Genomic DNA, 27,263 nt, shown 5'->3' on the forward strand with positions numbered 1-27,263 from the left:
GTGTACTACCAGGGAGCGTTGATGAGGGCAATACTGTTAATGTGGTGTACTTGGACTTCCAAAAGGTGTCTTTTGGAATACAGTGCCATACAACAAACTTGTGAGCAAATTTATAACTCATGGAACAAAAGGACAATAGCGTCGCAAATACAAAATTGGCTGAGTGATAGGAAACAGAGTAGTGGTTAACGGACTGGAGAATGGTTTATCGTGGAGTTCCCCACTGGTCAGTGTTGGGACCCTTGCTGTTCCTGATATATATTAATGACCTTGGTCCAGAGGGCACAATTTCAACATTTGTGGATGATACAAAACTTGGAAGCATTGGGAACCATGAGGAGGATAGTGCAGAGCTCCAAAAAGACACCGACAAGTTAGTGGAATGAATGGAAAAATGGCAGATGAAGTTCAATGTAGAGAAACATGAAGTGATTCATTATGATAGGAAGAACACAAAGAGACAACATAAAATAAAGGGTATAATCTAAAGAGGGTGCAGGAGCAAAGAGGCTGCTTGTAGTCCCAGTCCAGTCCACTGCAGCCTCTGTCGCTTCTGGGATTAGAAAGCTGCCAGCCAATCAGATTGGCCGGCAGCTCTTTGAGGTGGGACTTCCTCCCAGGTGAGATGCGAAGACCCATCTCCAGCCAATTAACACTCCTTATTGGTGGGGATGCATTCACCACCGACTCCAGCTGGTGGCCCAGTAAACCCCGGCATCCAAAAAGTCCTGGCTTGTACATTTTACAGAGGTGACATTAGGGAACATTGGACTCATTGACAGCAGCTAGGATTTGGTATGAAACAGGAGCAAGATTCTATAGGTAGGACTAAAATGATGGCAATTGTTATTGAATAGAAAGAAGCATATCAATACTACCTGTCAACTACAAATAACCCACACTGTGGGGGACAAGTGTCACTTGAAGTAGAAGCTGCACTGAAGGGTTCACTATGCTTTTTAATTAAGCTGTACTAAATGTCTGCAAAATAAGAATGATCTCCTCCCTTTGAACTTAAATAGCTTTTCAGCCAACAGGATCATGAAGGGTACATTCAGTTCTGAACTAATGGAACGTTCTGAACTAGTAATTGTCAACAGGCAGTGATTTTTTAAAAGTCCCAAATTAGTTCATATTAGTAAATAGTCATAAACCGATTAGTTAGGACTGCAAGCCTCCCATAACTTGATTTTTGAACACTTCAAGCAGATGTTGTACACTATACATCACTCACTCAACTTTCAATTTGTGGATGAAATTGTTATGCTAAAAGTCACTCAATCCACACAAAACAATGGGACTGGTTTGTATTTGAGTAATAACATCCTTACTTTGGTAAAAAGAAATTAATAGGAAATTATAATTGTTGCCATTGGAACTGATTTATTAGACAATCTGAGTGCTTCTGAAAAATCTGCATTAACTAGTAGTAATTTGACAAACTGTTTAGTGAATTTGAAATATTCAAATTGCTTCATTTTCCAAGCATCCATTTTGCCTTCACAATGCTTCTCAAGGTCCAGTGATTGACAGAATAGTCTGTAACTGTACACAAATGTTCATCATTCATTAACTTCTTGTATTACGTTTCTGGACAATTTTTCTAAAAGAGCCCAAAGGTCAATATTTCTATCAATATTCACATCTGATGTAGTGAAAGCGTTACTCCTGTAGTAGGGCAAGTAACAACATCTTTCATTTCCCTTTATTTTATTCTTGGCAGCAGGTGATCAAAGGTATCTTCTGCTACTGAACTCTAATGATTATGTACAATTTTCAACAAAACAGCAAAATCTATAATCCAAAAAGAGACACCCATGCTTACCTGAACTCTTTATGGCTGCAATAATGTTTTTTGCAAAACTTTTTTCTCTACCCTTCTTACCCACAATCAATTGTAAAGTCAGCAATAAGTTTGAAAACTCAAGATTGGTGTTCTCAGACAAATATTTAACGAAGGGTTGTTTATGTTGATTGTGGACATTACATTTTGTCAGGAACAGGCTGAAAATTTGAATTCGTTGATGGCCCAGGTGACTCCTCAGACGGTAAGATGGATAACGCTGTAAACACCATTTCCCCCTGACACACTTGATCTTTGCCGTCACTTCCCACCACGGATCAGTAAAATGAAACTGTCCATACACCTTGTAAGTTAAATCGGAATCAAGGTCTTTGATCATAACTAGAGAAAGATAGATAAATACAGGGATGAGAAGTCTGACTGCTAACTTTCAAAGGTTTTACAGTTAGAAGTAAGAAGGCTCTTAAATCCGCTTACAGCTCTTCCGACTAATGATGCTCTCACACATTTCAACACACAAATCACCTTCTCAACAGAATACATTGAGGAAATGAGAAACGTTTTAAAATTCTGAAATGATTGCTTTGTGAGGATTCATGATGTTGCATATTCGATCATTTGTTCCCTACTGGTCCAAATAAGGCTTTTTTTAAATAAGAAGTTTTTCCCGCTTTCACTCTTTTCCTGGAAATGTTGGAATGGAATTTCCTGCGTATATGTGCCCAGAGACATGTGGAATCTGGGAATTATTCAAGATCCAAAAGAATATAGAATTTTGAGCTTGAGGTACATGAGCAGGTTAATAAATGCCTAATACTCAAACTTTTACAATCGTCTATTGATATCTCCATTCATAGTAATGGGTCTACCTCCAAGTTTCAGGGCCTTATACACATTTCTTGCAATTTTGTTTGGTCAGAGGTTCTCTTCAAATTACAATCAGGATTTCAGATGCAGCAGGAGTATTATTTTTCTGTTTTTTTATTGAAAGTTTCTGATTGTTGTTTTTTAAACATATCCTCACTGAGACTGGCATTCTCAGCTTCTTTGAATCCATTTTTATGGTACACGGATGAGTCACATTCAAAATTGCAGGTTGTGAAGCACACTATGCCTTATATGCATGAATGGTGCTTAAATGGGTTGAAATTTTCAATTGTCATATTTTGGATATTTAAGATGTAAGTTTGATATTTTCCTTGGGCCCTGATTATTTATACTGATTTCTGTCCATTTTCCATGCAAGTTTATTCTTATGAAATTCACAGGAAATTTGAGTATAACTTGACACCTGCAGAATGGGCATAGGAACGGATGCATTTTCAGGCCTAACTTCCTGGTTGTGCCCACGGAGGTAATTCCAGCCCGTTAACTCACGCTAAGTTCTAAGGACACTGGCAGCTGTCCCATATCTTTCCAAAAAATCCTTCACATGACACCCTAGCAGAGTTAGCAGGATATTTACAATGAAAACCATCTGTTTCCATCATCATCCAATGCCTAAAATTGCAAATTTTAAACAATACCCAAGATTCCTTTCCTAATGTCTTAAATGTTGATGTGATTAAGAAAACTGCATTTTCTGGATGGATGAATTAAGAGAAATTAATAGATCTTATTCACCCATGGGCACTATGGTGAAACGAGCAGAAAGCATCCCTTCCCCCAAGTTTTAATGCTCCCATTATGTTATCATTTTTTTCTCTGTTCCAACTATCCCTGATATCTAGCACGACCCCAGTTGCATCTGTCTTGTTCTGTATTGAACTTGTGATCTTGTTCATCACTTCTCAGTTTTGCAATTACTTATCATCAAGTCATCAACTACAGATGCTGAGTGTTTCCAGCATTTCCTGTTTTCATTTCAGATTTCCAGCATCCACACCATTGTGCTTTTGGTATAATATAACTGTAGTTTCAAGTAGTTCGTCCCAATACAATGGCCCAGATTTTAGGAACATAGGGCTTAGGAACAGGAGTAGGCCATTCGGCCCTTTGAGCCCACTTCACCATTCGATAATGTCATGGCTGATCGGACTATGATCTCAACTCCACTTCCCCCCTCCCCCCACCATAACCCTTGACTCCCTTGTCTATCAAGAATCTGTCTAACTCTGCCTTGAATAAATTCAATGACCCAGCCTCCATTGCTTTCTGGGGAAGAGAATTTCACGTACTAATGACACACAGAGAAGAAATTTCTGCTCATCTCAGGCTTAAAATGGAGATCCCTTATTCTTAAACTGTATCCCCTAGTTCTCGTCTCCCCCACAAGAGAAAATATCCTGAAAATATCCTTCCCGTATCCACCTATCAATTTCCCTCAGGATCCTGTAGGCATAATTTTACGGTTCTGTCGTGGCGGGGACAGGACTAGAAAATGCAGCGAACTATTCAAAAGTCTTTTGACTTGGGCGGGACCAGAAAACCCCACCAGTGGGAGGGACCATAAAATTCCACCCCACATTTCTAAAAGATCTCCTGTCATCCTTCTAAAACTCCAATGGGTATAGGCACAAACTATTTAACCTTTCTTCATAGGTTAAGCCCTTCGTCCCAGGAGTGAGTCGAGTGAACTTTCTCTATACTGCTTCTAACACAATTATATCTTTTCTCAAATGAAACCACAACTATACACAGTATTCCAGGTGTGGTCTCACCAATGTCCTGTACAGCTGTAGTAAATCTTCCCTCTTTTATATTCCATTCCCCTTGCAATAAACCCCTACATTCCATTTGCCTTCCTAATTACTTGTACCTGCATACTAACTTTATGAATTCACTATTGCTAGGCACCCAAATATCCCCCGGACTTGGCACTAGATTCAAACCGAATATCCTCCGGACTTGGCACTAGATTCAAACCAAATATCCCCCGGACTTGCAAGATCTTTGCAGGCAGCTTTAGAACATAAGAGCTAGGATCAGGAGTAGGCAATTCATCCCCTTGAGCCTGCCCCGCCATTCAATACAATCATGGCTGATCTCATTTCTGCCTCAACTCCAATTTCCCGCCCTCTCCCCATAACCTTTCAAGCGGTTACTAATTAAAAATCTGTCTATCTCCTCCTTAAATTTATTCGGCATCCATTGCACTCTGAGGTAGTGAATTCCACATATTCACAACCCATAGAGAGCAGTAATTCCTCCTCATCTCTGATTTAAATCTACCACCCCTTAGCCTAAAACTATGGCCGCTTGTTCTAGAATGCCCACAAGGGGAAACATCCGCTCCATTTCTACTTTGTCTATCCCCTTTCGCACCTTATATACCTCAATTAGATCTCCTCTCAACCTTCTAAACTCTAGCGAATATAGACCTAAACTGCTCAATCTCTCCTCATAAAACAAGCCCCGCATTCTCAAGTAAGGGGACCAAAACTGTGCACAGTACTACTCCAGGTGGCGGTCTCACCAATGCCTTGTACAGTTGCAACAACACTTCCCTATTTTTATACTCTATTCCTTTAGTAATAAATGCCAATTTCTTCCAGGTTAACGGCGAGGACCATCACTCCGCTGGAAATATTCAATAGATCTGACAACATCTGTGGAGGGAGAAATAAGTTAACGTTTTGGATCTGTGATCTTTATGAGAGGTCGGGGGGGGGGGGGGGGGGGGCCTGAAACATTAAACTTGAGTTTCCCTCTCCAAAGATGCTGCCAGACCTGCTGAGTGTTCCCAACATTCCCTATTCCGATTGCAGCTTTCTGTTTGCTTGTGCATGTGGACACACAAGGCCCGCGCCACAGCAACTGTGGATCCCTTCGGCCAGTAGGGAAGTTTGAAAGGATTTCACCAGCAATGGTCGAGCTGGGCAAAAAAAAATTAAACTTCATCGAACAGATTGCAAGATGAATTTTTTTTTTTACCGAACCGCCGCGCCACGGACGAGGCTTTGATGGTACTTGCGCCGTCGGAGACGCTCATCATGTCTTTGAGATCCAGGAACTGCGGCTCCTCCTCCTCCTCCTCCGTGTCCGAACCTTCCAGCACATTGTCCTCGACCGACGGTAAAATATATCCTCTCACAACAATGGGAATCCCCAGGGCCGCGCGCCGCCCGGACATGGTGGGTACAGTGAGAGGGGGAACAGGCTGGGCCGGCTCCGCCCAGCTCAACTCAACTCAGCCCAGCACAGCTCCGCCCAGCTCAACTCAACTCAGCCCAGCACAGCTCCGCCCAGCTCAACTCAACTCAGCCCAGCACAGCTCCGCCCAGCTCAACTCAACTCAGCCCAGCACAGCTCCGCCCAGCTCAACTCAACTCAGCCCAGCACAGCTCCGCCCAGCTCAACTCAACTCAGCCCAGCACAGCTCCGCCCAGCTCAACTCAACTCAGCCCAGCACAGCTCCGCCCGACCCAGCTCAGCTCAGCCCAGCACAGCTCAGCTCAGCTCAGCCCAGCACAGCTCAGCCCAACTCAGCTCCGCCCAGTTCAGCTCAGCTCAGCCAGACTCAGCTCAGCTCAGCCCAGCTCAACTCATGCCAGCTCAACCTGACTCAGCTCAGCCCAGCACAGCTCAGCCTGACTCAGCCCAGCACAGCTCAGCCCGACTCAGCTTAGCTCAGCTCAGCCCAGCTCGACTCATGCCAGCACAACCCCACTCAGCTCCGCCCAGCCCCGCCCTTCAGCTCAGCTCCGCCCAATTCAGCTCAGCTCAACCCGACTCAGTTCCACCCAGCTCAACCCAGCACAGCTCAACCCAGCTCAACTCATGCCAGCACAGCTCAGCCGAACTCAGCTCCGCCCAGCCCAGCACAGCTCAGCCCTGTTCAGCTCAGCTCAGCCAGACTCAGCTCAGCTCAGCCCAGCTCAACTCATGCCAGCTCAACCCGACTCAGCTCAGCGCAGCCCAGCACAGCTCAGCCTGACTAAGCTCCGCCCAGCCCAGCACAGCTCAGCCCGACTCAGCTCAGCCCGACTCAGCTTCGCCCAGCTCAGCCCAGCACAGCTCAGCCCGACTCAGCTTAGCTCAGCTCAGCCCAGCTCGACTCATGCCAGCTCAACCCCACTCAGCTCCGCCCAGCTCAGCTCAGCCCAGCTCGACTCATGCCGGCTCAACCCCACTCAGCTCCGTCCAGCTCAGTTTAGCTCAGCCCGACTCAGCTCTGCCCAGCGCACCTTAGCCCGACTCAGCTCAGCCCAGCACAGCTCAGCCCGACTCAGCTCGGCTCCGCTCAGCCCAGCTCAACTCATGCCAGCTCAGCTCAGCTCCACCCAGCCCGACTCAGATCAGCTCCGCCCAGCCCAGACTAGGCAAATTGCAACCCGCCCATTCCTGCTCACACCCACCTGAATAATCCAATCGTCAGCAACTCTCAACTCCCACCTTAACATACATGACGCTGCTACATTTGCTGCTTTGACTGAACATCCCAGCAAGCTAATTTTCTTTAATCGACCGGGCCCTCACTATGCAAACGTTTTTGGAACGCTTTTAAAATTCAATAAATGTAAAGAATAGGGCTGCCAACTCTGGTTGCAAGAATTGGGAGGGGGAAGTCTTTTTAATCATGTGGCATTATGACCAGGTCTGTAAATATAAACAGACTTGAAATGTTAACTGTTTTCCTCTCCGCAGATGCTGTCAGACCTGCTGAGTTTTTCCAGCTATTTTTGTTTTTGTTTCAGATTTCCAGCGTCCGCAGTATTTTGCTTTTATCTTAGTGTTTAATAGACAGCCACTTCCCTTCCAGGAATGCCTACCTTGAAGAAGTACTGCTCTTCTCTCCAACAGGATTTCCACTTGTCTCTTTTGCCTTGTTCACCTTCATTACTGTCCATTTCTCTCCTGGTGTTTAACCAGGTGTTTACTAAAACTCACTTTCACAGCCATGTTTCCTTCCTCAGTGACTGCCTCCGTCTCTGACTTACCCCATGTGGATTCCAACTGAAATTCCATCCCTCATGTTTCGAACTCACCCAGGATTACAGGTATCTCCAGGACATACAACGCTCCTCGGATTGCTGTTCTCCTCGCATCCTGAGATCCACACTCAGCGCCATGCGGCGCCATATGAACACACTCGACCTCTCCCTCCAGCAGCACTGACTCACCCTATCTCTAAGCTGTCCTTGCCCCCAGTTTCATTTTATTCTTCATCTCATCCAATGCCTCAACAAGAAACTTTGTCTCTTTCTTTCAGGTGCAAAGGAACGCAAGCTCCAGCAACTCATCGACACCAACGCCCATCCAGGACCCTCCACCCCTGCCCATCCCTCTGACCCCATCCCGTCTTCCGATCCCAGCCCCGGCCATGTATTTCATCATACCTTCTGACCTTCCCTTCTCTGGTGCTGAACGTTCAGTGCTCAGCAAAGGACTCAGTTTCATACCCTTACGCCCTCACCTCAATGAATTTCAGGCTCGGTACGACACTGGACTCTCCTTTCGCTGCCTTTGTCTCCGTGCTCACTTCTTTGGACAGAAGTCATCTCCTGGTTCAATGGATCCTTTTACCTGCCTCCAATATTCTCCCTCCTCCTGGACCCCTCCCTCTGGATTCTTAACTGCTCTTGATCTTTTCATTAAGAACTGTCGGCGTGACCTCAGTCGTCTCAATTTCTCTGCGTCTCTCACCTACTCTAACCTGTCTCTTTCCGAGCTTGCTGCACTCTGTTCTCTCAGGTCCAACCCTGAATTTGTCATCAAACCTGCTGACAAGGGTGGTGCTGTTGTTGTCTGGCACATTGACCTCAATCTTGCAGAGGCTGAGCGTCAACTCACAGACACTTCCTCCTACCTCCCCCTGGATCATGACCCCACCACTGAACATCAAGCCATTGTTTCCAGGACTGTCACTGACCTCATCTCCTCTGGAGATCTTCCCTCCACAGCTTCCAACCTCATAGTCTCCAAACCTTGGACGGCCCGCTTCTACCTCCTACCCAAAATCCACAAACAGGACTGTCCCGGCATACCAGTCATGTCAGCCTGTTCCTGCCCCATGGAACTCATTTCTTGCTCTCTAGACTCCATTCTCTCTCCCCTTGTCCAGTCTCTTCCCACCTACATCCGCGATTCCTCTGACGCCCTACATCATATCAACAATTTCCAGTTCCCTGGCCCCAACCACCGCCTCTTCACCATAGACGTCTAATCCCTCTACACCTCCATCTCCCACCGGGATGGTCTGAGGGCTCTCCATTTCTTCCTTGAACAGAGGCCCGAACAATCCCCATCCACCACTACTCTCCTCCATCTGGCTGAACTTGTGCTCTCACTAAACAATTTCTCCTTAAACTCACTTCCTCCAAATAAAAGGTGTGGCCATGGGTACCTGTATGGGCCCCAATTATGCCTGTCTCTTTATGGGGTATGTGGAACATTCCTTGTTCCAGTCCTACTCAGGCCCCCTCCCACAAATCGTTCTCTGGTACATCGATGACTCTTCGGTGCTGCTTCATGCTCTCGTCTGGACCTGGAAAAATGTATTAATTTTGCTTCCAATTTCTACCCCTCCATCATTTTCACATGGTCCATCACTGACACTTCCCTCCGCTTTCTTGACATCTCTGTCTCAATTTCTGGTGATAGACTGTCCACCAATATTCATTACAAGCCTACCGACTCCTTGACTACAGCTCCTCACACCCCGCTTCCTGTAAGGACTCCATCCCATTCTCTCAGTTCCTTCGCCTCCGTCGCACCTGTTATAATGATGCCACTTTCAAAAACAGTTCACCTGACATGTCTTCCTTCTTCCTTAACCGAGGTTTTCCATCCACGGTGGTTGACAGGGCCCTCAACTGTGTCCGGCCCATCTGCCGCACATCCGCCGTCACACATTCCTCTTCCTCCCAGAACCATGATTGGGTCCCCCTTGTCCTCACTTATCACCCCACCAGCCTCCGCATTCAAAGGATCATCCTCCGCCATTTCCACCAACTGCAGCATGTTGCCACCACCAAATACATCTTCCCTTCACCCCCCCGGCAGCATCCGCAGGGATCGTTCCCTCCAGGACACCCTGGTCCACTCCTCCATCACCCCCTACACCTCAACCCCCCTCCCACGGCACCTTGCCATGCAACCGCAGAAGATGTAACACCTGCCCCTTTACTTCCCCCCTCCTCACCATCCAAGGGCCCAAACACTCCTTTCAAGTGAAGCAGCATTTCACTTGCACTTCCCTCAATTTAATCTACTGCATTCACTGCTCCCAATGCGGTCTCCTCTACATAGGAGAGACCAAACTCAGACTGGGTAACCGCTTTGCGGAACACCTTCGGTCTGTCCGCAAGCATGACCCAGACCTCCCTATCGCTTGCCATTTCAACACACCACCCTACTCTCTTGCCCATATGTCCATCCTTGGCCTGCTGCAATGTTCCAGTGAAGCACAATGCAAACTGGAGGAACAGCACCTTATCTTCTGACCTTATCTTCTGACTAGCTTTCTGGACTTAACATTGAGTTCAACAACTTCAGATCATGAACTCTCTCCTCCATTCCCCCCTTTTTCCAATAATTTATAATTTTTAAAACGTATTTTTCTTTTCCCACCTATTTTTAAATTTATTACGATGTATCATTTTATCTCCATCTTTTAGCCCATTTCGATCCTTTCCCCCCACCCCACCCCCACACTAGGGCCATCTGTCACTTGCTTGTCCTGCTTTCTACCCTTAATGTCACCATTAGCGCATTCCTTAGATATCACCACCATCAACATCCATTTGTCCTTTTGTCTATGACATTTTTGGCAATCTCTTCTTTGCCTCCACCTATCACTGGCCCTCTATCCAGCTCTACCTGTCTCACCCCCCTCAACCAGCTTATATTTCACAACATTTCTATATTTCCTTAGTTCTGATGAAGAGTAATACGGACTTGAAACGTTAACTGTGTTCCTCTCCGCAGATGCTGTCAGACCTGCTGAGTTTTTCCAGCTATTTTTGTTTTTGTTTCAGATTTCCAGCATCTGCAGTATTTTGCTTTTATGCAAATATAATTGATATTTACAACAACAACTCTTCATATTTATAAATAGCACCTTTAACGTAATAAAATGTCCCAAGGCACTTCACATGAACATTATGAAACAAAATATGACACTGAGTCACAAAAGGAAACATTATGAGTCAGATGACCAGCAAAAACACAATAACTCACTGACAAAGACTAAATGTAACCAGTAGTAATACATGTAAAGTGATGATTTTTACCCGTAATAAACCATAACCTACTGATATTAACCCTGGAACTCTCCCATAATCCCCTGTACTACACAAGGTGAAGACAGGTTCTCCAGTGACTGGCACTCTGTCCTGTAACCCCCTTACTCAACCCCCACTCCCCTGATTCTTTTATACTGATCCTTTAGAAATAGTTTCTATCTCAATAGTTACTTGTTTTGAAGTTTCAGAGTTGAATAGAATTTAGTTCAAGGACTTTCCTTTTCCCTTTCCAATGGCTCTCCCAGTGAGAATCCACGGTCTTTGTTCCCTTGTTCCTCATTCACTCATTACCAAGATAGCCCACATCCGAGTTCTGTTAAAGAGAGTAAAGATGCAGACTTTGAAAAATTTCCCTATGCAGCAGCAATTGCCTAAAATGTTAACTCTGTTTCTCTCTTCACGGATCCTGCCTGACCTGTTGACTATTTCCAACATTTTCTATCTTTTGCGGCTTAGTTGGTAGCACTCTCATCTCTGAATCTCAAGGTTCTGGGTTCAAGTCCCACTCCAGGGCCTAAACATTAAAAATCAAGTACTGTACTGAGGGAGCACTGCACTGACATTAAACTGAGACCCTGTCTGCCTGCTTGGCTGGATGTAAAAGATCCCAATATGGCATATTTCAAAGAAATGCAGGGGAGTTATCCCTGTTGTCCTGGCAAATATTTATACCTCAATCAACATCACAAAAAAAACAAATTATCTGGCCATTATCACATTGCTGTTTGTGGGGGTTTGCTGTGTACACATCAGTTTCTTGCATTACAGCAGTGATTACACTTCAAAAGTACTTCAGTGGCTATAAACTATGAGACATCCAGTGGTCATGAAACGTGCTATATAAATACCAATCTGTCTTTTCTTTTCCCAAAGTTTAGTGCACAAAGCTGAATCCAGGTGAGCTCTGACCAGGCTCTGTACAGTAAAACTGAAGCATTAGCTTCCCCCATCTGTGTTCCAGCATCTTGAGATAGAGGCCAACATTCCAAGAGCTTTTTTGATTACTAATTCTACTGGTGCAACAGCTTTTAGTGATTTGTGTACATGGTATAAAATCTCTTTCCTTCTCATGCTTTCAGCAAAAAGAAAATGTTCCTATTTGTCTTTCTCTGATCTACTTCCTAACATTAAAAAAGACTTCAAAAAGTGACATCGGTACAAAGATGAGAGCTGATTAGTGAGTAGTGGGTAAGTGTTTTTGTCCAGTTTTTTTCTCCAATTTTTCTCCAGTTTAAAATAGACTAAGCTAAGGAAAGGTAAGCGTTCTAGTTTTTATTTAAAGTACATAAATAATTTAACTTTTTTTCCTGTATTTAACTTAAAGTAAGGTTTTTTTTTCAACTAGAGGCATGGCAGGGCAACTCAGTCCCGTGTTATGTACCGCCTGCAACATATGGGAAGTCCTAGATACTCCTTGCGCTCTGACCGACCACATGTGCAGTAAGTGCCAGCAGCTGCAGCTACTTGAGCTCCGAGTTTCGGAGCTTAAGCTGCAGCTGGAGGCACTGAGGTGCATCTGTGAGGCTAAGAGTTTCGTGGCTAGCACGTTTTTAGACATGGTCACCCCACAGCTTACGGAAGTGCAGACAGAGAGGGAATGGGTGACCATCAGTCAGAAGAAAGGTGTCAGGCAGGTAGTCAGGAAATCCCCAGGGTGTATCTTGCTCAGGAACCGTTTTTCTGTGTTGGAAAACAGTAAGAGTGACGGTTCCCCTGGGGAGTGCAGCCACGTTCATGGCGTTGTGAGTGGCTCAGCTGCACAGGGAGGGAGAAAAAAGAGGGGCAGAGCAATAGTGGTAGGAGATTCGATAGTAAAGGGAACAGACAAGCGTTTCTGCAGCCGCTGACGTGACTCCAGGATGCTATGTTGCCTCCCTGGTGCCAGGGTCAAGGATGTCATTGAATGGCTGCAGGGCATTCTAAAGGGGGAGGGCAAACAGACAGAGATCATGGTACATATTGGTACCAACAACATAGGTAGAAAGAGGGATGAGGTCCTGCAAACAGAATTTAGGGAGCTAGGAAGCAGATTAAAAAACAAGACATCAGATGTAGTAATCCCTGGATTACTTCCGGTGCCACACGCTAGTGAGTATAGAAATAGGAGGTTAGCCCAAATAAATGCATGGCTGGAGCGATGGTGCAGGAGAGAGGGCTTTAGATTTCTGGGACATTGGGACTGTTTCTGGGGGCAGAGGGACCTGTACAAGGCGGATGAGTTGCACCTGAACCGGAATGGGACCAACATCCTTGCAGGGAGGTTTGCTAGTGCTGTTGGGGAGGGTTTAAACTAACTTGGCAGGGGAATGGGATCCTGAGAGGAGGTTCAGCAGGGGGAGATGCACAGCCAAAATTAGAAGAGAGAGCAAGTGAGCCTGGGAGGCATAGAAATTATGGGCCAGTTGAAGCACAAGGGAGATTGGCAAGGTTGGTTGGTATTTGTTTTAATGCAAGGAGTCTGACAAATAAGGCAGATGAGTTGAGGACACAAATTAACACATGGAAGTATGGTATCATTGCTTTCACAGATACATGGTTGAGAGAGGGGCAGGATTGGCAGCTCAATATTCCAGGATATAGGGTCTTCAGGCGAGACAGGGAAGGAGGTAAGAGAGGAGGGTGTATCGCAATATTGATCAAGGAATCAATTACAGCAGTAAGGAGGGATGACATCTTAGATGGATCCTCAAAAGAAGTCATATGGGTAGAACTTAAAAACAAAAAAAGAGCAATTACATTGCTGGGAATGTATTATAAGCCCCCAAACAGAGAGAAATAGAAGAGCAGATATTTAGGCAAATTTCAGAGAAATGTAAAAATAATAGGGTAGTAATAGTGGGGGATTTCAACTTCCCCAACATTAACTGGGTTAGTCATAGTGTGATAGGTTTAGAGGGAGCAGACTTCTTAAAATGCATCCAGGAAAGCTTTTTAGGCCAATACATAGAAGGTGGCAGTCCCGGACTTAATTTTAGGGAATGAAGCTGGGCAAGTGGTAGAGGTATCAGTGGGGGAGCATTTTGCTGATAGTGATCATAACTCCATTAGATTCAAGGTTGTTATGGAAAAGGACAAGGAAGGCCCAGAAATCTGAGTTCTAAATTGAGGGAAGGCTGAGTTTAATGAGATCAGATATGATTTGGCCAGAGTGGACTGGGAACAGCTACTTTTAGGTAAATCTGCATCAGAGCAGTGGGACTCATTCAAGAAGGAAATAGGGAGAGTACAGGGCCAATATATTCCAGTAAAGGCAAAGGGTGGGACCAACAAATCCAGGCAACCCTGGATGTCGAGGGATATACAGGATTGGATAAAGAGGAAAAGGGAGGCTTATGGCAGATACCAAGGGCTCAAAACAGCAGAAGCTGAATGTATAGGGGGGATCTTAAAAAGGAAATTAGGAGAGCAAAAAAGGGGTATGAAATAACAATGGCAGGTAAATAAAGGAAAATCCAAAGTTATTTTACAAATACATTAAGATTAAGAGCATAACTAGAGAAAGATTAGGGCCCATTAAGGACTATTGTGGTAATTTGTGTGTGGAGTTGGAAGACGTAGGTAGGGTTCTAAATGAATACTTTGTTTCGGTGTTCACAAGTGAGAGGGATGACATGGGTATGGAAATCAAGCAGAAGGACTGTGATATAATTAAAGAAATTAGCATAGAAAAGGAGGAGGTTCTAAGTGGTCTGGCAGGCTTAAAAGTAGATAAATCTCCAGGCCTGGATGAAATGTATCCCAGGCTGTTGAGCGAGGCAAGGGGGGAGACAGCAGGGGCGCTGGCAATAATTTTTAATATCTCTCTGGCCACAGGAGAGGTGCCAGAGGACTGGAGGAAAGCCAATGTGGTACCATTATTCAAGAAGGGAGGAAGGGCCAGTCAGTCTAACCTCAGTGGTAGGGAAATTATTGGAAGCAATTCTGAGGGACAGAATGAATCTACACTTGGAGAGGCAGGGATTAATCAAGGACAGTCAGCATGGTTTTGTCAAGGGGAGGTCATTTCTAACCAATTTGATTGAATTTTTCAAAGAAGTGACCAGATATGTAGATGAGGGCAATGCATTTGACGTAGTCTGCTTGGACTTCAGCAAAACTTTTGATAAGGTCCTGCATGGGAGACTGATAACGAAGGTAAGAGCCCATGGGATCCAAGCCAATTTGGCAAATTGGATCCAGAATTGGCTGAGTGGCAGGAAGCAGGACATGATGGTCAAGGGGTGTTTTTGTGACTGGATGCCTGTGTCCAGTGGGGTCCCACAGGGATCGGTGTTGGGTCCCTTGCTGTTTGTGATATATTTAAATGATTTAGAGTTGAATGTAGGAGGGTTGATCAATAAGTTCGCGGATTGCATGAAAATTGGTGGGGTGGTAAGTAGTGAGGAGGATAGCCTAGATTACAGGAGGATATAGACGGGCTGGTCAGCTGGGCTGATGAGTGGCAAATGGAATTTAATCCAGATAAGTGTGAGGTGATGCACTTCGGCAGGACAAACATGGCACGGGAATACACAATGATTGGTAGAACCCTGGGAAGTACCGAGGATCAGAGGGACCTCGGTATTCATGTCCACCAGTCCCTTAAGGTAGCGGGACAGATAGATAAGGTAGTTAATATGGGATACTTGCCTTTATTAGCTGAGTCATAGAATCTAAGACCAGGGAGGTTATGCTGGAACTGTGTAAAACACTAGTTAGGCCACAGCTAGAGTATTGCATGCAGTTCAGGAATTCACATTACAGGAAGGATGTGATTGCACTAGAGACCGTGCAGGGGAGATTTACCAGGATGTTGCCTAGGCTGGAGAGTTTTAGTTATGAGGAGAGATTGGATAGACTGGGGTTATTTTCCTTGGAGCAGAGGAGTTTGAGGGGGGGAAATGATTGAGGTGTATAAAATTATGAGGGGCATAGATAGGGTAGATAGGAAGGAACTTTTCCCCTTGATGGAGGGATCAATAACCAGGGGGCATAGATTTAAGGTAAGGGGCAGGAGGCTTAGTAGGGATGTGAGGAAGAATTTTTTCACCAGAGGGTGGTGGGAATCTGGAACTCACTGCCTGAAAGCGTGGTAGAGGCAAAAACCCTCATAACATTTAAGAAGCATTTGGATGTGCACTTGCGATGCCATGGCATACAAGGATATGGGCCTTGTGCTGGAAAATGGGATTAGAATAGTTAGGTAATTGTTTGACTGGCGCAGACTTGATGGGCCAAAGGGCCTTTTTCTGTGCTCTAGACCTTTATGACATTGTACTCCAACTGCCATAGATTTTCCCACTCAATTAATTTCCCTATGTCCCTTTGTAACTTCCTGCTCTAAAAACTTGGATATACAACTTATTATACCTTCATCCAAGTCGTTCATGCATATGGTGAAAAGCTGTCACTACAGATCTCTCTTTAGACCAATTTTCATTACCTAACAATCAGACAACATTCCCTTTATTGCTGCTCTGTCTCTTACCTCCCAACCAATTACCAACCCATATCATCAGGTTACCTCCAATTTCTTGTGTTTATTTTGCTAATAATCTCTTATGCGAGTCTTAATCCCATTTCTTTGTCTCTACTTTGAGTTCTATATGTGATTTTACATTGAAGTAAATATTCCAACTTGTACTTCCTGTTTTCGACTCCACATGTTTTTTTAAGGATTTTTTGATTTTATTGGTTAAGAAAGCACACTGTTCATATAAATCCAAGATCCCCTGTAGAGGATGGTGTGCTGTTTTGACTATTTAATTACAGGAAATTGTAGAGCAAAAGCCCAGAGAACTGTGGGCAAATGTAGTGATGATGAGCACTGCTGACCACAAAATCCAAGTCAATGTTTCTCAGCTGGAGCCTTCGGTTAATGTATTTGTTCATTTTGACTGGAGGTTGTGAAAGACATTATGGAAGTGCAAGTCTTTCTTTTGAATTGACCTGCATTGAGTGAGAGAAATAAACTGTCAGTTTTTATTGCACTGGTTAGACTGATCTGGTCAGATTTAGAATGGTGTGGATTAAAAATTGAAAATGCAGTAAGTCAGGCAGCATCTGATTCAGGGTGACTAACTCTCAGGGGGAAAATTAAGGGACGTTTTTGTTGTAGTGTGCCTTTAAGGGACCGCAGCATGCCATCACCAGAAGGGAAGTGTGTTATGTGATCAGTTATGCTTTGGCCTGTGAGCTGAGCATACAGCCTACAGCTCTGCTGCCGATGTCGTCAAGCTTTCTATCTATGTATATATGTCCTCATGTGCCTAGTTTAAATAAATGAACACAACTTTTTTGCACAACCCCTTATGAGTGATTGCTGCCTTTATGTCATTCTAAAAACAACCAGGGTTGCGGCGGAGGTAGGGGAGGGGGTCGTGGGTAGGGGAGGGGGTAGGGGTGGGGGTCGTGGGGGAAGGGGGTAGGGGGGTTGCAGAGCCGGGGAGGGGGTCGTGGGGTAAGGGGCTAGTGGGGTTGCAGAGCCGGGGAGGTGGGTTTGGGGAGCTGCAGAACCCAGGGGTGGGGTGTTGCTGCTGGGAGGATTGCGAATGCACAGATGCATATTGTGTACGCGCACCACTCAAAGGCCTCAATGACATCAAAAACAGTGAACTGACAACATATAACCCGGGACACAGGCTGTTCCCGTAAAATATGTGACGGTTGGTCAACCTGGTCTGATTAGGGAAACGGAGTTCAGGTTTCAGTTGGATGACCCTTCCTCAGAACTGAGGAAAGGTAGAAATACAATAGGTTTTGAGCAAGTGGAAGAGCAGCTGCAAGAGGAGGAGGAGGGGTAGAAAGAATGGAGGGCAGAGATGAAATGTCAACAAATTTCACAGTGGAAAAGCCAAAGGGAGCGGTAATGGCTCCAGGAAAGAAACAAGAAATGTGAGTAAATCGGGTGAGAATGGCTGCGCAGCAACTGTCCGAATGCCCCTCCCCCCGAGGTGAAGGCAGAAGAAAGAAACGAATCAAATACGAATCAATAAAAAAAAACAAAATGGAACCTGTCCAGCGGCTGCGGTATTTTGTGTTTGTAATTAGTCCGGGTTTAGAAAAGGATGAGGTCGATGAGAGTTTCACTTTTGGGAACCTTTACAAAGCTCCAGCTGTTCTGGGATTGGACGGTGTCAACAGCAAAGGTCACAGGGATCACCTCGGAAGTGGTTGATCGTCGTCTCGCGATCGAGGCTGAGGGATCTTTGCTGTTTGGGGAAGAAATGGATCCTTATCCCAGATCCTCCATCGAGGATGACTTCAACTATGGCAGCAGTGTGGCGTCAGCCAGCCTCGACATCCGCATGGGTGAGAGGGTCGGAAATAAAAACAAAACAGGAGACGTTTCACAGACTGAGAGACGACGCCAGGCGCTCACGGGCCCCAGCAGCTAGGGGAGCGGCCAGGGAGGTGGGAGACACCCGGGGGGTGGAGAGGAGGAGGAGGGGTGGGGTAGGGGCTGAGGGTCGGGGAGAGAAGTGAGAGGAGAGAAGTGAGGAGATTGGGTAGGGGCTGAGGGCAGGGAAGGAAGAGATGGGTGGGAAAAAGGGGGTGGAGTGGGTTGGGAAAAAGGGGGAGGGGACGAGGGAAGGTGACAGGGAGAGTGTGGGGGAGGGGAAGGAGGGCGAGGGGAAGTGGAGAGGGAGTAGGGGGACAGGGTGGTGTAACGGGAGAGGGAGTAGGGGGACAGGGTGGTGTAACGGGAGAGGGAGTAGGGGGACAGGGTGGTGTAACGGGAGAGGGAGTAGGGGGACAGGGTGGTGTAACGGGAGAGGGAGTAGGGGGACAGGGTGGTGTAAGGGGAGAGGGAGTAGAGGGACAGGGTGGTGTAAGGGGAGAGGGAGTAGAGGGACAGGGTGGGGTGAGGGGAGGGGGAGTAGGGGGACAGGGCGCAGTGAGGGGGAGTGGGGGACAGGGCGGGGTGAGGGGCGAGGGGGTGGGGGGACAGGGCGTGGTAAGGGGAGAGGGGGTGGGGGGACAGGGCGGGGTAAGGGGAGGGGGAGTAGGGGGACAGGGTGGGGTAAGGGGAGGGGGACAGGGTGGGGTGCGGGGAGAGGGCGTAGGGGGACAGGGTGGGGGATTAGGGGGAAGGGGAGAGGGAGTAGCGGCTGATAGGGCGGAGATATGGCGTGAAGAAAGGGGTTAGTGGGAGGGGGAAAGTGCAAGATGGGGAGGTTGAGATGGTGAGCAGGAAAGTGGCAGGGAGAGATGTGGAGGGGGAGGGCTGATGAAACCCTTGACTGCTCCAGGTTTCAGATCCTGTACTTCAGAATCGTAAAGAACATCCCTAAAAATCATAGCACAATCACTTAATCTCTGCCTGAAGGTGGGAATCTATAGTTTTTCAAGAAATGAATAGATCTATTGCACAAGTGGGTATTACCCTCGGTTATATTTAAAGTCTTGCTGTTAGAAATACAATTTCAACTGCTTCTGTAGCGTATATTTTTTAAAAATCCTATGGCACTTCAAGGCCACGATGTGATGAGGGCTACACAACTTCAGGTTATACGGTGAAATATGTGACTAGGTGGGGTAAGACTGATTGTGGGTCACAAGGCAATTCTTTGTGAATCACCAAACATTCTGGAAGGTGGCATGGGAGTGATGGTTCAAATATCAGCTGCAGGTGCAAAAGGTGTGTGGAAGATGTAGAATGGTTAACCCCTAATGACAAGGACTAAGGGTGAAAGCACTATTATGGTTTGGTGAGATTAACAAGTATTCACCAGATGTATAATGCTTGTGTTTCTTCTAGATGTTATCTGCTTAATGTCAGTTCTTTCCTTGTGACAGGGTTTCTGCGGAAGGTGTACAGCATTTTGTCTGTCCAGATTATTCTTACTACTGTGACGTCTGCAGTGTTCATGTATAGTGATACAGTCAAGGATGTTGTTCATGGAAGGTAACTCCTATAGTTACATAATATAAATTACATACTAATGGATTAGGGAATCTTTTCCCAGAATTATTTTGTCTTTGTTTTGACCAATGTGAGATCTGATGTGACCGTTCCAGGGACAGTAATTTAAGACAACTCAATTCCAGTTCTAAAATTGAAATTAATTGCAATTGTTCTTCTATTGCAGACTGCCACTGTATAATAAACTGATTTCAAATTTAATAAAAGCATGCGTACTTTTTTTTGTTATATATGCACTTCTAATTTATTGCTTGTTCCTATTCTAGTCCCGCATTGCTATTGGTAGCATGTTTAGGATCCCTGGGTCTAATAATTGCTCTGGCAATCTACAGACATCAGCATCCCGTTAATCTGTATCTCCTGTTTGCTTTTGTAAGTACTCAACAAAATAATTGAATTGAGATTATATACCAACTTTCTAACTCCATTTCACCAAGTTAAGCTGTTGTTATCAGATGCCTGGACCTATACGAAAGTAAAGTTTGTCTAGCCAATTTCTCTTATTGTGAGATTCAATTGTGTAATGCTTAATTTAGAAACCTGGCAAAACACTAGCAAAACATGCTCCCATAGAATCATTGAATATGCAGATGCTCCTTGTTTAATTTCTGTAAATATTTTTAATACTCTTGGAAAACTGGAATCTTGTTCTTATAAATAAGATTAAGCAATTTACATATATTTGAAAAATTGCCAAATGAAAACATGCAAGTCTTGGCTTCCATTCATAAAATCAGCGAACTATGAGAATTATGTTGAGGTTTAATTGTTCCTCAGATTTGAATTACAATATAGAAGTTTGTGGTAATGTTCAAGTTTGCATTACACTAAACTTCAAATGTTGACAAATTTAGGTAGTGATTTTGCAATTTTTTTTTAGTACTGTTGACTGTTCAGACTATTTCTCCAATACATTTTTCTTCAAGGTTAAAAGTAATTTCTGGAAGCAGATTGAGTCTCCTATGAACTGAAACTTGCATCCTTGTAGATTTACCAGTCAGGGTTTAGAAATTGCCCCTGAATTGAAGTATATAATTCACTGAAGATCACAAGGGATGCTCACCACATTCTCCTATTGCCTATTGCTGAATAAATGTAATATCTTAACAAGTGACAGTCATATGTATTTACAAGTTAATTGATCTACATAATCCAAATGGCACAGCAAGGTAATGAATTACCATAATACTTTAACAATAGCATTTGGAATACATCCTTTTAAATTTAAAATAGCCATTTTAAACCAGTTATTACCAAGTCTGGTATGGGATGAACTGACTTTCCAAATTATATAAAAACAAAATACCATGGATGCTGGAAATCTGAAATTAAACAGAAAATGCTGGAAGATCTCAGCAGATCTGGCAGCAATTGTTGAGAAAGAAGTAGAGAAACTGCCAGGCTTTCCAAGTTATTGTAGCTGATATAAATCTAATTTCAGCTACAGCACTTGGACCTAGTTCAGTTGTGCAGTACTCATCAACTGCCAGAACTAACAACTGTCAGGTGTGGAAAGATGGGCTCCATTTTTAATGTTTACTATTATAAACTATGGGAGATCTTATGGCACAGTGGGTAGCGTTCCACCGGGTTCAAGTCCCACTGCAGAGCGGGAGAGATTCCTGGTCTACACAAAGATGGAAAGAGAATTGGAGCTTCTACCACCACTATCCATAGCTCCATGTACAACATGTAAAAGTATATGTTGCCACAGTAATTTGGACGCCTTGGGGGGTCTGATTCACTCAGTTGGCTAGACTGCTGTTGTGGATCAGATTGGTGCCAATAGCATAGGCATCCTTCCACATTCTAGCTGGGGTAAATTTAGGACCTTCCTCCTTGCCCTGCCTGTGATGGAGGTCATGGTGTTGTTGATTGGACCTGCCTTCAGTCAGAGAATTCAAGAAGATGATTACAAATTGCATAAATATACAGAACTATCACATTCTGGTTTTGATTTTTATACAGACATTTCTGTCTCAGTTTTTTAAGTGGAGAGTTGCAAACTGTAGCTGCATGTGTGTTTTTAAACATATAGTAAACGTTTTCTCTACAGACCCTGCTGGAAGCTTCGGCTGTGGCTGCTGCTGGTAAGGGCTTTTTCTCAATTTTAGCTCTTGCTTGCAGGAAGGTGTAACATTTTGATTTAAGTCACATGGGTTTTTTCAAGTAATGGGTACTTTGAAATAGTAAAACTGCCACCACGTTGATATGAATATTCATATGACGTCTTTGATTGTTTTGCTACGAAAATATGATCAGGGAAAGTTTGATACGAAAATATCACGAGTAAAATTTTCTTTAATTTTCCTGGTTTATAATTCCTTGGATGGGAGGTGGTTGTGATGATTCTTGGTATTAGTATGATTCCAAGACAATATATTTGGTAACCAAATTAATCCTCAGTGGTAATCTTAGTAACAGTCTGAGTCAAACAGGGTCTCAATACTCTGATTTAATGGATCAATAGAATCCATCAGCATGGAACTTAAATTTTTCCTGCAATAGTGCCAGAGAACCCCAGTGGTTCAGGTAATCCTAGCCAGACAAGCAACAACATGGTTAACAGTGTTCTACTTTGCTAAACTGTAGTTTTAGCTTGTTAAATTCCATGTAACCCTGTGCACATTTGGGAACTTCTAAGTCTAACCTCTGCCAACCTGCACCTGGTTCTATGGATACAGGGAAATTATGGAGGCCAGGTCATTGAGTGTATTTAAGACCGAGATAGCTAGGTTCTTGATTGGTAAGGGGATCAAAGGTTACGGGGAGAATAGGGTTGAGAAACTTATCAGCCATGATTGAATGGTGGAGCAGACTCAATGGGCCAGTTGGCCTAATTTCTGCTCCTATGTCTTATGGAGAGAGAAAGTGTGTACAGTATTTTAGGTAAACCAAACACTTGTGGATGAGTGTAGTTTTTCCAATAACTTGAATTGGAGACTGTTACACATCATAATGGATTTATGTGTATGTTAGACCTCTGGCTGACCAAAAGCACTAAGATTGGATTGATATTCAGATTCACCAATAGTCATCCGACATTCTTTAGCAAAATTTAATTAGCTCTTGTTGATATTCTGTTAGGTTACTTTATTTGAGAATGCTATGCGACATGACCTCAAGTAAATCTGGTTATGTTCCTTAGTAGCTCATAGGAAATCAACTTAACTTTTAATTTCACAAGTTGAAATCCGAGAGTTCCACCGTACCTTTTGTTCACCTGTATGGAATTTCTTGTGTTAATCAATCAATTAGTGCTTAATCCTGTGGAATAAGTTCTGTAGGATACTGCAGTAAATCAAGTGTTGCTTCAGAGATATTGTGTAGTATCTGCCTTGAAGTTCTGTGATAACCATATTTTAAATACTTTTTTTTTATTTAGTCACCTTTTATGACTATTCAGTGGTTCTGCAAGCGTTCATTCTTACAACAGCTGTATTCGTTGCATTGACTGTCTACACGTTTCAGTCAAAGAGAGACTTCAGTAAATATGGAGCAGGGTATGTGCACTGGAAAAAAGACTTGGATATATTTTAGAAGATCTGCATAATGCCCTTTTTTATTTTAGGATCTTATGGTAGCCTGCATTCATTTTCCAGATGAAATTTTCTGATAACTTGCTTTTTATATAACTGGGAATAATTAACCACAGTAATCTGTTCCATTGTGACCTGAAGACATTTGTTCTCTAGCCTACTCTTACACCTACTCCTGTGATTTGGCTTGAGTTCAGAAATTTCCATTTGGCTTGCTTCTGTTCACTTTATGGCACTTCAGTTCACACGGTTGACGCTAATGGTAGGAGCTTTAAGGTTTTAGGTGCCAGCTAATCACAGTTACAACAATAAACTAGCTTTAATTATTTTAATTAACAGCCCTGCGCAAAGTGCAGAAACAGTATATGTACTGTGAAAGTGGACATTGGTTCAGAACAGACTTAGTGATCTGTGATACCTTGCAGTTGCACATCCTGCCAAAATTCGCTCAGATTGAATCTTGGATAAAGTACGAAGTGCTTCATGTGCCAAAGGATTGTTTCATAAATTACAACTTTCAGAAGGAGAAGTGAAGAGTGCCAAATTTTATGCCCTTATTTATGTTTACAACATAAGTTTCTGTTTATTAGTACATTACAGGTAAACATTATGGAGGTCTTGACTATAGTAGTCATGCTGATTTATATTATTGTGTAACTACATGCATTGATGAGTGTTATTGTTAAAGAGCCATTGGGTGTTGTTGGATGGTGTGCTGGAGTATTCATGAACACTACCATTAGACTATAAAAAATATCTTAAGTGGACAAAAACAGTTCCAGTCCTAGTAAATACCTCTTTATAATTACCAAATTGGAAACGTGTCATGTAGCACAGTGTGAGACTTTATAACAGTAATTCCAGATTCAATTCAGAAGCCAAATTTGCCACAAACTGAAATGATTTGATACATTTAATCTGAGAGTAACGCTTTCTTTTACAAAAATGCAAAATTGCACCTTCATGATTTCATGTACTGTTAATAAATGGTTTGTATACTCCTATAACTTATAGGGGTTTTACCAAATGCCCACTATAAAACATGGGCATTACCTATGTGCCAGATCATAACACTTTCCATAGTCCTATGATGAAACTTAGCCTGAGTTGCCAAATAGAATTTATGATTAGAGTACATGTCTACATGTAATCAACACAGGATTATGAGACTAAATGCCAACATTTTTATTTTGTCTTGTCTTTAGTCTCTTTGCATGTCTGTGGATTTTGATCCTGGCTGGGTTGTTAAGAGTAAGTATTGGTTGGTTTAAATTGTAACTAAATTAGTTGCTCTAAATCGTAATAATTTTTAATGTGGATTTTATTACAAATGTGTGGCTAGAGACATTAGTTCATATAAGCGAATCAGTTGGATGTTTTCAATTATTTAACCAGCATCTTATAAATCCTTTCTTGCTTTTTATGAGATTTACATATTCTTTGCTAGCACCCATTGGGACCAGCTTCAAGGTCCTGGTGCAAGGCTATACTCTGGTGTATCTAACAGTAGTAAAGCTCTGTCAGAAGTCATAACTGGTTCGGATTCCGTTGGTGAAAATAACCCAGTGCATTGTCTAGATAAGTAAGGAAGGAAAAATACATTGACATACCATAGTCAACGGTACATGGAGATTGATTTTTAATATTGATAAGGGGCAATATAAAGTGTGATTGATTATCTGCACTCTCCAGCTGGATTGCATTTAGTCCTGATTTGCAGTGATTGGACCCAAACAATCTTTGACCTATTTGTATAATTTGGTGCTGGAACATCATTTGATGTCAGGGTGCCCGTCAGAGATATACCTCAATGTTTCTGTACTGGGGATATTAAAAACAAGCTGGGTTTGTTTCTGTATACCTTGGAACTTTTACATAGTGTCTTTAATGTAGAAAAATGTAAGTAATGATAGGCCTGGTTTTAACTATGTACAATTTACAAGGAAAGAATACTAATAGCATAACCTTGTAGACAAATGCTTCACATTTTTCATATGATATCAACCATAAAGGATTACTAACGCGTTTGTCTCTTAATTTGCTTTAGCTGTTCTTCTTGAGCGATACAGTGGAGCTTGTATTTGCATCTGCAGGAGCACTCCTCTTCTGTGGCTTTATCATCTATGACACACACATACTGATGCACAAACTTTCACCTGAAGAATATGTACTGGCTTCAATTAATTTGTACTTGGATATCATTAATCTATTCCTGCATATCCTTCGAATCCTGCAATCACTTAACAAAAAGTAATCATGAGGATTATTGAAGAAAATTATGTTAATATGTCTCTAACTGAAATTTAATGAAGGGGTGCACGTTGTGTATAGACTTGCTGATTTATTGTCTGATTTTGTTCTTGATGGATCATATTTATATTCATTGTATGATGTAGATAATTTTGAGTAATTATAGTCAATTTATATAGTTTTTCTTTGAGGGGACTTGAGGACACACTTGGGCAAATAGTTTTTTTTTTAAATATAAATTGGAATGGGCACCAATCCAGACTCAGAATCCTGCAATGTTTTTTGTCTGCTTTCTTTGGTTTGAAATTAGATGTTTAAAACTTCTCTTTAGGCTCTAAATTGAAATTTGATGCTAAACTGGGAGAAAGCAATTTTAGATCAGGCATGGATTCAATGAAGGATTGTCATCTTATCCTTTTTTCTAATACAATAATACCTCTCTTGTAATTATTTGAGTGTTCATAGGTTGATGTCCTATTCTGTAAAAACATTTTTGTTCAATTGCATGTAAGCCATCCCTTTGAATAAAATCTGAGCAGTTCACCATTTATATTTGTCTATTTTAAAAGGTATTAAATCATAACTTGTTTTTCATTTCCAAAGCGGCCAATTGTGAAATACCACTTTTACTTAGGGGCTTAGACAGCCAAAGGCATGGCTGCCAATGTTGGAGTGATGAAAATCGGATGAGTGAATTGGAGGAACATATAGACCTAGGAAGTTTGTGGGGTAGAGGAGGTTAGAGATAGAAGGGTCAAGAGATCTGAATTGCAGGATGAGAAATTTGAAATCTTAAAACACTAAAAGACTCCAAACAATTCAACTGACAGTAAGGGGTGGTCAGTAAGGAAGACTATGCCTGAGCGAGACGAAGACAGAGTGAGTACTTGGGAATTTGATTCAAAGTGGGAATTCAACTGATAAGTCTTTCTCAGGTTTCATTTTAGATTACGAGTCAGACCCTCGCCTAGAAGTAGGAGTAACTAATATTCAAATAAGTTAAATTGCCTTGTTGAACAGGGGCCACTCTGGCCTGGTAGTTATCTGTCAATCAGCTGAAAACACTTGGTTTAATTAATGTTAATTACTGTATCAGAAAGCTAAGTGAGCTGGTGACTCATCAGAGTCTCTCTGTATAAGAGAGGAGTTTTTAAACTGCATGGTCAGTAAGGGGCGTGGTCAGTAAGGGAGACTAATCCTGAGTGAGATGGAGACAGAGTGAGTACTTGGGAATTTGATTCAAAGTGGGAATTTGGTGCATGGGGGAAAAAGAGGTCCTTTAAGGTTTATTGCAAGAGGTAGAGCCTGCTGAGTTGGGAGTTCAGTAATGGGAGGGGGGTGGAGTGAAGGAGGTGCTCCTTCTGCTCTTTGTCAGCCTCCAGCATTTGATTTCCACTTTAGTGCAGGAGAAGGAGTAGGTTAATCAGTAACTGATAATTAACTGGAGAGGTCTGGGAGCTTAAAGGAACGGAGAGAGAGAGCCAGGAATTTACAGATAAAATCCAAGAGTGACATCACAGGAGTCCCATAAGTTGACTGGTTGGTAAGTACAGGCCTTTCCAGACTTGGAACAGGAGAGA

General features: G+C 43.3%; 2 protein-coding genes across 4 annotated transcripts in view; one reads left to right on the top strand and one right to left on the bottom strand.

Moving 5' to 3' along the window:
- The window catches only part of helb (helicase (DNA) B), a 57,505-nt gene extending 39,290 nt beyond the window's left edge, over positions 1-18,215 (bottom strand). The window contains exons 1-3 of one of the 3 annotated variants that reach the window (XM_041215602.1): positions 18,131-18,215; positions 11,161-11,302; positions 1,826-2,185 (exon numbers count right to left, since the gene is read on the bottom strand). In XM_041215602.1, the coding sequence (XP_041071536.1) occupies positions 1,826-2,183 (358 nt within the window). In that variant the 5' untranslated portion in view covers positions 2,184-2,185; positions 11,161-11,302; positions 18,131-18,215. Of the gene's footprint in view, positions 1-1,825; positions 2,186-5,677; positions 5,935-11,160; positions 11,303-17,981; positions 18,101-18,130 lie in introns of those variants that run through there. The other 2 variants (XM_041215601.1, XM_041215600.1) reach the window with 2 other exon arrangements.
- Positions 18,036-26,231, top strand: tmbim4 (transmembrane BAX inhibitor motif containing 4). Its single transcript, XM_041215603.1, has 7 exons — positions 18,036-18,279; positions 19,768-19,876; positions 20,161-20,266; positions 21,951-21,984; positions 23,280-23,397; positions 24,639-24,684; positions 25,481-26,231. The coding sequence occupies exons 1-7, from the start codon at positions 18,036-18,038 to the stop codon at positions 25,685-25,687; spliced, it is 864 nt and encodes a 287-aa protein (XP_041071537.1). The 3' UTR covers positions 25,688-26,231.
- Positions 26,232-27,263: the final 1,032 nt, after the last annotated feature.

Source organism: Carcharodon carcharias, chromosome 21 (assembly GCF_017639515.1).
Source record: "Carcharodon carcharias isolate sCarCar2 chromosome 21, sCarCar2.pri, whole genome shotgun sequence".
Lineage (NCBI taxonomy): Eukaryota > Metazoa > Chordata > Chondrichthyes > Lamniformes > Lamnidae > Carcharodon > Carcharodon carcharias.